Source organism: Myotis davidii, unplaced genomic scaffold, assembly GCF_000327345.1.
Source record: "Myotis davidii unplaced genomic scaffold, ASM32734v1 scaffold699, whole genome shotgun sequence".
Lineage (NCBI taxonomy): Eukaryota > Metazoa > Chordata > Mammalia > Chiroptera > Vespertilionidae > Myotis > Myotis davidii.
This window is the reverse complement of record NW_006291007.1, coordinates 422,235-434,344: the sequence shown is the minus strand read 5'-3', so window position 1 is coordinate 434,344 and position 12,110 is coordinate 422,235. Positions and strand designations below refer to the sequence as shown.

Genomic DNA, 12,110 nt, shown 5'->3' with positions numbered 1-12,110 from the left:
CTGAGCAAATCAATCCCTGAAGCCAGAGTTCTGGGCATAGCGTGTCTAGGCCATTCCCACGGGTCAGGCCATCATTATCCCTGGGGTGCCAACCTTCAGGTGCATGATAAATGTGCTACCGGGAACACCTCCGTTATTCCCCAATGGATGTTGGAGCACCAAATACCTGTGATTAGGGGGCTTGACACAGTTACCTCTCCCCATAGGTCTCTTTATCTTCCTTAGTTCTTCTTTCTTTTTCTTGGCTCTGACAGCAAGATTATGAAGGACAGAAGAGGAGGGGCTCCTGCTCTCTTCTATTTGCATTTCTAGAAGGGAGTCTGGGGAGGTGCTGAGGGCATTTCTTCAAATACATCTTCTGCATACATTCCTCAGCCTGGAATCAAGACCATTCAAGATCTGGCTCCCAACCATCCTTCCTGCCACTCACTCCCTGTCACTGCTATGTCAGGGGGCCTTCATTCCTCCATTAATTCAGATCATCACCAATGTTTATAGGGTTTACTGTTAGATGAAGAGCTGATGAGGACAGAGATCCTCCCTTTGAATTCTTCATCATCTTTTTAAAATATACATTTTTTATTGATTTCAGAGAGGAAGGGAGAGGGAGGGAGAGAGGGAGGGAAGGAGAGAGGGAGAGAGAGAGAGAGGTGTGTTAATTGCCTTCAGAAAGGAATGGGGAGGAAGAGATAGAAACATCAATGATGAGAGAGAACCATTGATCGGCTGCCTCCTGCATGCCCCACATTGGGGATGGAGTCCACAACCCAGGCATATATCCTGACTAGGAATTGATCTATGACCTCTTGGTTCATAGGTCCATCCTCAACCACTGAGCCACGCCGGCTGGGCTTCATCGTCCTTTTAATGCTCTCTTTGCTGCAGATGCTGCTCTTCCGGCTTAGAATGTGCCGCCTTCCTCCATTCTCCCCCCGCCCTCCCCCCGCCCACTCTCTCTCTTCCTCCCTCTCTTTCCTTCTCTTTTCTCTTTCCCCAGCAAATAGTTATTCATGTATTCAGTCCTTATTTGAATGGCACCTGCTTTGTGCAACCTTGTCATGTAATTCTGCGCAGATCTTCTACGATTTGAAAGCATTCTTTTCATATTTTTAACACTGACCTTGCTACACAAATCTTTATCAGACACTATGAGAGTCTGTCTCCCCAACTGAATAGTGAAGACCTCGTGGACAGACATGTCCTTTATATATAGTTTTTCAGACATGTCCTTTATATTGATCTTGGCACTCAGGAGCCACTCCACAGATATGTGCGGAGTGAGTGAGTGAACAAATGAATCAAGGTCTTGGGTTTTAACATCGCTATGCACGTCAGCTATTGCCAAAGTGTGTCCTTCTCAGTTCCGGCAGACCGGATGGGGGTGGCAGTCAGCAGGGACGCCTCATCTGAAGCAGAAGTCTCCCTCAGCCACGAAACAGCCATCCATCATGGGTCCCAACAAGACCCATCACCTTGGCTCTCCAGTCCCTATTTGTACCAGAATCGATACACCGTCCCATAGCGCACACCCACATAGATACTTTCTTCTTCAGCTGCAGCCACATCGCTCAAAATTAATCAGACCGGTGCCGGGGTGGGGCGGGGAGGAAAGTCTCACTAATGATTGATTCTGCAGCTGGCAATCTGTTAGATTGAGTGTTGGGGCCTAATGTGTGATTTCACGGCTTTTCACGGTCTCTAAACTGCAAATTCAAGATTATTAGAAAACATTTTATTTAATTTTCATGCTTTTTTAATCAAAAAAGTTAAAAGACTAATAAAATCTTTTATGGGCAGTTATCAAATGTGCTATTTCCACACAAGTCAGCATCCCCTTCCTTAGCTTAGAGAGGACTCCACCAGGGCACTGATGAGGCAGTGGGGGATAGCTATGGAGACAACATCATTCATTCTTCTGGGTGATGTCCAAGGGGAAGTGGCATGTTAGAATGTTTGCATGCTGCTTTGAACTTCTGTGAAAATCATTATTTACCTGTTGCTTGATTCAGAATCCCAGAAGGGCCTCAGACACCTGAAATTCAACTTCTTCACTTTAGTGATGAGGAAACAGACTCAAAATGAGAAAGCTCCTTGCTTCAGGACAAAGTCAGGACTTAATCCCGCTTCAGGTAAGATATATATTTTTGTCCTGACTTCTTTCATCTCTTGATGTGCACTATTTATAAGTTTTCTTCCCAAATCCAGCAATTTCTGTGGACAACAGTAGCACCATTCCCCTCTTCTCCTTCCAATGCTGTATGTGCTGTGCTGGAGTTTGTCAGCTAATAAAGTGCCCCGGGTCATTACCAATCGATGGGTTAACGATGACGATCTTCATAATAATCATTATTGCCTTAGACAGGTGTGGATGACAAAGACACTCCAGGGAATTTTTTTTTTTTGAAATGGGCTGTTTCTTAGCCAACTGTGACTCTCCAGAGTCGTTTTCTACAGAACCCAAGGATCATGAAGCTAAAAAGGGCCCTTGGAGATCATCGATTCTGGCTTTCTGTCTTCAGACGGAACTAACCTTTATAGAATAGCTGTTGTATGAGAAATTGAACCAAACTTACTTTTATATGTTATTCTTGTGATAGTATCTCTGTTGAGCATTCGATTAAGAAATGGGTTTGATGAATCAGAAACCTAGGGTAGAAAAGAAAGAAGACAGATAAGTAAATAAATGGCTATAATATTGTATGAACAGTGCTAGGAGAGAATCACCCACCTGGGGAATCTGGGGAGCTAAGACCTGAACTGAGTCTTGAAGGATGGGTGGAAATTAACAAAATGCTTTGGTGGTAAAGTATGGAAACAAGGAAGGGCAAGGAAACACATTAGTTACAGAGGACCTGTTCATACATGGACATGGGGGAACTAGCCATGTTAAAGTATGTACTTCGGTGTAGACGGAGCTGAGAGTATGGGAGGTGAGATGAGAGGAGTAGGCAAAGGCTAGCCTCATGCTAGGCTTTGAAAATCATGTTAGAGAATTTAAACTAAGGATGGGGAACCATCAAAGGGTTTTAAGCAAGAGGCAGGGAGTGACATGTTAGGAAGGAGATAGTAATCTCAGTAGAGAGTGAGAGAGAAAGGGTACACAGAACAGAGGAGTCAGGAGATGAAAGCAAATCTCTAAGAGTAATAGAGAACCTTATTATGTAACTGCTCTTTATTGCATAAGTTCAATATATCATACACTATGCCATTCAATCATCCATCCATGCATAATCCATTCATCCATCTATCCAGGCACCCATCCATCCATGCACCCATCCATGCATCCATCCATCCATCCATGTACCCATCCATGCATCTATGTATACATCCATTCATCCATCCATCCATCCATCCATCCATCCATCCAACCATCTATGCATCTATGCATTCATATATTCAATAAAAATTTATCAAGCATCCATTATAGGCCAAACATTGTACCAGATGTTTAGGGATCAGTTGCCCATGCCTTTAGGTCTCCAAATTCCTTCGTTGGGAGAAAAAGCAAGGTTCAAGGAGCTTGATCCAGGGGACCACCATTTGGACACTGTTTTCTTAGCACCCATTTTTTACTCAGTTTTGTTCATCCTAATAGTTTATCTCCTACCTCGCTTGGCTCAGCTCTGCTCTGTAATTTACGCCTCAGCTACTAATCGGATGTTGTGACACATCAACATTTTAAATCTGCTTTATTCTGAGGGTTGGAAAAATTCAGCAGGTGATTATTATTATTATTAGATAAACAACAGGTAATTTGTAGTTTGGAAATAGCACAGACTGTTTATTTTCCCGCCATCTGTCTCTCATTTCCCACTGTTCCTGGGTGAGTTGTGTTGAGACTCACACCAAGGGGAGCTTGGTGAGTGACAATGCTCAATGGTGTTTGTAAAAGCCCACCCACAAACAGAGAAAAGTCCCAAATTAGACACTGCTGTACCCCAGAAGCGTTAGGACCAAACCCAACTGCTGCTTTGCCATCCTCTGTGGCCATTTAAAAGATAGCCTGAAGCCACTGGTGTGGGCAGAAGTACCCTTTGAAAGAGGAGAGCCCCACTGTAATGTCATGGTGGGAAATGAATGTGCCATGGCCCACAGTCAGGCGCCGTGGGCTCCTGGTTCCTGGTGAGTCTGGGTAGTGCTAACATTGGGACTGGACCCTTTAGAGCTGATTAAAAGTAACTGAAAAATTTCCAAAGTGCACACAGATGATTTGTGGGCTCTAGTGTGTTGGCTGCGTGGGTGAGAGGATAAAATATGTACTTGGTATAAGTGAGCTTAAGTGGGAAGTTAATGGTGTGTGATTGAGTAGCAATTACAGCCAAATCTCAGCTCCCTGTGGTCACGGGAAGGATGGGGGATGAGGAGGGGATGGAGATAAGTAAAACCCACAGATAAACAAGGCTCTTATTTTTAGCCAACAACTCCAACCCTTCTACGGCTCAGCTTTTGGGCACAGTGACATCTCTAGGGCTCAGCTGACCTAGATGCAGGGCCTCTCATTTTCGTTCCTGCCTACCCTGCAGGGAGCTGGGAAGGGGAGGCGGAAAGATCAGAAGGAGGGGAGGCCTACTAACGTTGTGTGCCCTTAGAGACCGAGGGCTTTATTTCTATTTCGAGCGCCTAGCACAGGGCTGGCCCCTGTCCCACACTCGATCGTGCATTGGGGCGAGTGAATGACTAGTCCCAGCTGGGGTAGCTCATGGAACATCTGGAAGTTGATTATAATGAACGAAGATAGGGATGCTGTGGCTTACTTTGAGGTCTAACCAGAAAGCTTCAGGTTTGCTCAGGGGAAGAATGGAAGCACCCTAAGGGCCAAACTGGCCCGAACAGACACAGGAGCTAGTGCCCCTCTTTCACTGACCTCAGGGTCCGGGGCACAAGTTCCTCCCAACACCCCACAGCGAGGCAGCCAGGACTTGCATCAGTAATCTCGGTGGATCTTATACATAACGCAAAGGGTGGTGTGTGTGCCCAAGAAACCCGGGGCTGGCCATTTTACATCCATGAGATTGATGAAGGACCAAAGGATTTTCAGCAGGGGGTAGGGAGTAGTTTGCTGTCAATCACCCAGGAAGGGAGGGAGAGGAATTAAGGGGAGGGGAGGCAAGGGGTCTTGAGAAGGAGGACCAGGCAGGTGAAGTGCCTGCTGCGGAGGGTGATGCTTTCAGGGGGCGCGAGGGAGTGGTACCTGGGGCGCCCCCCTGCCCATTCTTCTGAGCAATGCTATGTCCTCACCAGAACTCTGTTCAGAACCCGGAGTAGCAAACGCTGAATCATCTTCGTCAGATTCCCAGTTCAGATTGGGGCACCTCCTCTAACGATCTGGCCAAAACTTCCCAAGGGGTTGGCCCAGTGACGGCCAACTTTTGGAAATGCCACACATTGCTTTATTCCACCAACTGAAAAGACAATTTCTTTTTTTCTTTCTTCCTTTAAATTTGCATACCTGTTTTCTCTCTCCATCTGTCAAAAATGTTCATGGTAATTACCTTTTAACAAATTAGAACTGGCTTGGTAGGAGATTTGTTGTTGTTGTTGACTGCTAGGAGGATGTGGCACCTCCCGAGAGTGTCAGAAAGTCAGCACTGGTGATCTTTCCTTAGTTTTCTTCAGGGGATGCTTATGAGGGAGGGGGAGAGAGGGAGGGAGGGAGAAAGGAAGGGAGGGAGGAGGAGGATGCCCAGAGCTATAGTGGGGAAACTGGAGGGAGCTGTTTAGTGCAGCGCCCAAGGGGAGGGACATCTCACATGCATCTCTTTTTCCAAAGGATGGGCAGGGCTTTAACCCTGTGGGGTGTCAGTGAGCTACCCCTTCCTCTCCTATTACTTGGTTCTGATTTTTCTGCATAACGTGGGACCTGGATCCAGCACTGTTTCTGTTCTCTAGGTCAGGCCCCGGTGCTGTGAAATGGAACCCGTCATGCTGTGTCTCGCAGAGAGGGATCTCATTCTTCATAAATCTCGTGGATGTCAAATCACTACCCTGCAGGTTTTCTTGGGCACACACACCACCCACTGTGCTAGGTCTAACATGCAGCAGGACTGTGGAAAGATATCCTGATTGCGGTGGGAATGGCAAGAGGAGAAGAATAAAGGAATGCAAGACACTTACTTTTATAAATATAGAAACTACCACCAATCCATTCGGGCTCTTTGCAGCTTCTGTGACATTTGTATACAACTCATGGTTATAGTGGATGAGCTGCACCTAGAAGGAGGGAGAAACCATAATAAGAACAACAGTGTAGCATTAAAATGTGTGAGGCACAGCATATCCACCCAACATAAGGGTAAACTGTAAAGTATATTGTAGAACAACTGGAGAGACAATATTGTAACTGAAGGGATTTCGAGGAGAGGTGTGTGGGTAAAATGCATGCACAGACACATATGCACACACATACAAAAATACCCATCTATATTTGCAAATGTTTTCTGGTAACAACCATGCCTTCCATCAGCTCAGTGCCCATCTGGCTCTGGCTCCATCTCGGGACATTTCCCCTAAAGTGCGTATAAAGTGAATTTCCCGTATGAGGAGCGGAACTGCCCTGCAGGGGCCCACGTCCTGCACCGACAGCTGCCACTGGCAGCGAGTAAATCCTCCTCAGGCTGCTGGGCGAGCAGGGAGCTGCCAGGTCCTGAAGGAGACAGAGCTGATGGCTTAGGCTCCCAATGCACCAGCCATCCCAGGTCATCTGACTGTGCTGGACTCAACTTCTTCCTCCTTCCGAGAAGATCCGCAATGTGCGTGTTGGGACCTTGTGCAACAGCAGTCTGGGGGCAAAAGGAGTTCTGGAACTGTGTTCCAGCAAAACAGGTTTCCCTCTGTTACCTAATATTTTTTTAAACCTCTTCTTTAAAAAATTGTGTGACAGAGCATACATATATAGTCACATGAATTGCCCCCCACCCCCAATTTAGAGCCACATGACTAATACCCCACCTCTGTGGGACTCACTTGTTTCCTCTGAAAAAATGGGTATGATTATCTCTCTGTGGACTCATCTTAGGGCTGTGGTTTTATTTTTTTAACATTTTTTTTATTAATCCTCACCCAAGGATATTTTTCCATTGACTTTTTAGGGAGAGTGGAGGAGAGAGAGAAAGATAGAGAGAAACATCGATGTGAGAGAAATACATTGATTGGTTGCCTCCTGCATAAGCCCCAAACAGGGCCCGGGCCGGGGAAAAGCCTGCAACCAACGTACATGCCCTTGACCAGAATCGAACTTGGGACCCTTTGGTCTGCAGGTTGACACTCTATCCACTGAGCCAAGCTGGCTAGGGCAGGGCTGTGGTTTTAAAACAGATTTTTGAACAGTACAGAAATATAATTTTTATAACAAAATAAAAAATAGAGAAGAAAAAAAAGTGATAGGCCGCCTCCTCTACCTTTGTCTAATCCTAACTCAAACAATATGACTTTTAACAGTTTAGAATTTATTTTTCTAGATTTTTGTGTGCTTTTAAATTACACATACATACACCTGTAGGGCTTAAAATATTTGGGTAAATTCCTAGAAATGTATAACCTACCTAGACTGAGTCAAGAAAAAATAGAATCATGAACAAACGAACACAAATATGGAGATTGAAGTAGTCATAACAAAAACTTCCAATAAAGAAAAGCTGGACCAGATAGTTCCATAGGTGGCTTTTACCAAACATTCAAAGAAGAATTCATACCAATCCTCCTTAAACTCTTCCAAAAAAAAAAAAAAATAGAAGAAGAGGGAACACTTCCAAACTCATTTTATGAGGCCAGCATAATCTTGATATCAAAGCCAGACAAAGACACTTCAAGAAAAGAAAACTATAGGCCAACATCCCTAATGAACACAGACACAATAATCTTCAATAAAATACTAGCAAACCAAATTCAACAGCACATTAAAAGGATTATACGCCATGGCCAAGTGGGATTTTTTCCTGGGATGCAAGGATGGTTCAATATATACAAAACAATGTGATCCACCATATTAACAGAATGATAAAAAATACAAAACCTCAAAAATAATTTGACAAAACTCACTATTTATTCACGATAAAAACTATTTTAAAAAGGCACAGGGGAACTTAACACGATAAAGGTAATACCTGAAAAACCCACAGCTATCATCATAATCAATGGGGAAGAACTGAAAAAGTTTCCTCTAAGATCCAGTACAAGGCAAGGATGCCCACTATTGCCACTTCTATTCGATAAAGTCCTAGAAGTCACAGTCAGAAAAATTAGACCGGAAAACAAAATAAAAGGCATCCAAATTGGGGGGAAAGAAGCAAAATTATCCAGAAGACTCCGGAAGGCAGCGTGGCCATGGCCAGACTTCTGGTTCCCACCTGTCAGAACACAACTTTGGCATCAAAGGCAGGACGGAAAGCTGCTTGAGGACTTGCACCAGTTCAAGCATCACTAGCGGGGCTTCACTGTGAGAAGGTGCTGCCTTCCCTCCACCTACCTCCCAGGTCTTTGTCGGGGCAACCACACTGCCTGTAGCTGTTGCCTTGTCCTGTTCAGACATGTGCATTCTAGGCACTGGATGAGGTCAGAGCTTGTAGAGGGAAACACATCCTTATAATTCACAAGGCAGCAGGCTTTTCTGTGAAGACTCTGATAGTACACACAGGGTGTCCGGCCCGCCCCCCCCCCCCACCGCAAAGTATGCACACTTTGAATTATTATAAAGTTAGTGTTTAGTAACATGTAGTTCATTTTCAAAATTTAAAAGAATCTACAGAAACGAATAATTCTTTTTGTCAACACTTGTTTTCAAACTGATAACTGTTCTGGTCCAGGCACTGCTACCAGAATAATGTGAAGCAATGGAATCGCAAACATCAGAAATTATTTCGTTCAGTATTTGTGTGCCCTCAGTTCATCGACTGTTGCCAGTTTTGCTCCGTAAACTTTATCTTTTATGTAAAAAAGTCCAGTGGCACTTTAGGATAAATTTTCTTTGTTCCAAGCGTAGTCTGGCTTCACCCATTATTTCAAATCAGCTAAATCTGAAAAGGAGTGACAATTAAGTGGATTATCGGCTGTTAAAGTGTGTATACACTTTTTGGCACACCCTATATTTTCAGCCTTGTGGGCTATCTGTATGGCCTCTGTCACACCTCTTCAATTCTGCTTGTATATGAAAGCAGCCTTAGACAAAATATGAAAGAATGGGTGTGGCTGGGTTCCAATAAAACTTTATTTACAAAAACAGGTGGCAGTCCGTAGTTAGCCAACACTGCTAGTTTAAATTTGAGAGATGAATAAAAAACTTCAGGGCCATTCATTTTCTAGAACGTCTTCTAAAGTGATAGGAAGAAGCACATGTTGAAAGGATCTAGGTATTAACCTCTTCTTTCGTTTAAATGATAGTGATTACAATTTCACATTTCTACAGCCCTTTCAACCTTGCAAGGCATAGCCAACTCAAGTGAGTTTATTTCTAGTCAACACACAAGTCCCAAGTGCCCATCATGTGCTAGACCCCAGGAGCCCAGAGACAAATGCTGCATAGTCCCTGTCCTCGAGGAGCTCACCATATTACCCCATCTGTCCCTGCAATAGGCAAAGGGCAAAAGGAAGGCATAGCGAGTCTAAGCAACTCTTACCAGGTCACACAGCCAAACAGGGAGCCTGGCCCACTTTGCTTTCCTGTGTACAAATGTTTTCTTTCCACAAGAAAGTAAAGAGAAAAGAAAAGGTGTTTTACATTTGAGGTGTTCTATATTTCAGCAGCTGTTGCTGGAACAATAATTATAAGCTAGAACTTATTTATAGAAAGTCATTAACAGTTTGTCTTTAAGAGCAAGAGCTCACAGAGAGTTCTGCAGAGAAGAACTCGGTTTGACATGTACCAACCGCTACGTTGTCAGTCTAAGGTTTGGCAATTATCACTGGTCTGCCTGGTGACTGATGAGTTCCTGCATTTTAAGACATGGAATGCAATTGTGGTTTAAAATAAAGAAGTGCCTATAATTGCATTGACTGAAGACCCCCAAATGTGGTCCAGCTATCACAGCAACCTAGAAAACCAGAGTGAAATATGGTATCCCCCCCCCCCCAGAAGATGAAACTTGGATTTTAACGCATGGTGCTTTTCACGGGGGTGCACGGTGGTTTGTACATGTGTGGAGTGACGAGTTTAGGTGCAGGATGACACTGGAAAAGGCAAGACTCTGAGCCTAGTCTCTTCTGTCCAAGTAACCTCAGGCTAGCTGCTTAGCTCCTCTGTGCCTCAGTCTCTTCATCTGTAAAGTGGGGATGAATCTAAGGATCATCTGGGGATGAAATGAGATGATCCATCACACAGTCTTCCAGGAACTATGCAGGGTACAATCAAGCAAGTGCAATAGATAAGGTGACATGACCACACATATAAAAGGCAGACACCAAATGTTCCTTATATTTCCTTCTATGATGTAAAGATTGGATGTATTTCCTCCTTATCCATTTCTGGACTTGAAAAATTTTCATAAAACAAACCATAGGCCAAGAATCTTCTAGAGAGTTCTCTCCTCTAAGGAAACATATTTCTCCCACCTTTATCAAGAACTACTGAGAAAGGATGTCTCCAGATGTGTTTTTCTTTTTTTCTGGAACATTTTGAAATAGATGCTTCTAGTTGCCTCCTGCAATGAGGTTTGATTCTCTCAGGTGTGACTTCTGAGCAGTGGCTGCTAACTGCCAGGATTTAAAGGGGAGCTCTGTACACACTTAAAAAAAAATAAAAATATATATTTAAATATGTTTTTTAAAATTAATTTCAGAGAGAGGAAGGGAGAGGTAGAGAGAGATAGAAACAGCAATGATGAGTGAGAATCATCCATCAGCTGCTACCTGCTTGCCCCTACTGGTGACCTAACCTGCAACCCAGGCGTGTGCCCTGCCTGGGGATCCAACTGTGATCTCCTGGTTCATGAGTTGATGCTCAATCATTGAGCCATGACGGCTGGGAATCTGTGGGCACTTTTTGAACCCTGGCGACTTTAATGAACTCTCTGCCTCACTGGCATCCTGCAACCCAGACGTCATTGCTCCTGCCCTCTTTCTCTGCATTCACCCACTTCCTCCCCACACGCCCATGACCTCAAACTCCTCCCTGAGAAGGGCACGAACGGAGATCCTTCACTGGCTCTGTAGCCAAATGTCCTGGGTTATTGAGTCTCTTAGAGCCTCGATTTCTTCACATGCAGAATTGTGACTCCGACATAATCATCAAAGCCTGGCTGGAGTGATTAAAAGAGCTAAGACATAGAAATGAGCTGAAGTGCATAAATGAGACGAAGCAGGATTCGGACGCAGTGCCTGGCACAGAGCACACACGCGTTAAGTGGCCGCGGTGATTATTACTATTAGGGATGTCTGGCTGCTGGGGCTCAGATAAAGGAAATGAGAGGATGAGCGGCTTGTTCCGTTCCAAGGGTAACAGCAGAGCCAGGCGGAAGCACATCCCGATCGTATTTCTTGAGGACAGGATCTGTTTACCACTCACTGTTGTATCTTACTTTATCTTATTGTCTGGATGGCCAAGGAGATTTTTCCGGTCTTTTCTCTCTGTAGTTCATGCTACGGAGACAGGAGATGTACAGAACACATGGTCTCAACCGACCTGTGCACTGTCTATCCTCGTCTCATGATCACCCCTCTGGGTGAAAACCACTATTCTGCTGTGTTCAGGTCACTTTTGTTAAATGCTCTTTGAATAAGTATTTCAGAGCACATGTAAGTAGTATTAAGGAAGACTCACTTTGTTCTAAATCATTGCAGAGGTGTAATGCAATACCGTGCCTTTGGTTAAGGCAAGAATCTTTTCCCTACTTCTACTACCCACAAAGAAGCTTGGTCATGATGGATTTATTAGTATGTTCCAGAAGACTTTTATTTATTTATTTATTTTCTTAATATATATATTTTTTATTGCTTAAAGTATTACAAAGAGTATTACATATGCCTCCCTTTTTTCCCCCCTGCCCTTGACAATCCCCTGGCCTCCCCTACCCCCCAGTGTCTTGTGTCATTGGTTATGCTTATATGCATGCATACAAGTCCTTCGGTTGATCTCTTACCCCCTGCCTGCCCCGCCCCTCCCATCATCCCCGGCCTTCCCG

At 44.4% G+C, this 12,110-nt stretch overlaps 1 protein-coding gene across 1 annotated transcript in view; it reads right to left on the bottom strand.

Moving 5' to 3' along the window:
• The window catches only part of CA10 (carbonic anhydrase X), a 366,550-nt gene that overhangs the window by 15,054 nt on the left and 339,386 nt on the right, over window positions 1–12,110 (bottom strand). Inside the window, exons 5-6 of the mRNA XM_006764028.2 lie at window positions 6,115–6,210; window positions 2,574–2,646 (exon numbers count right to left, since the gene is read on the bottom strand). Coding sequence (XP_006764091.1) covers window positions 2,574–2,646; window positions 6,115–6,210 — 169 coding nt within the window. The remainder of the gene's footprint in view (window positions 1–2,573; window positions 2,647–6,114; window positions 6,211–12,110) is intronic.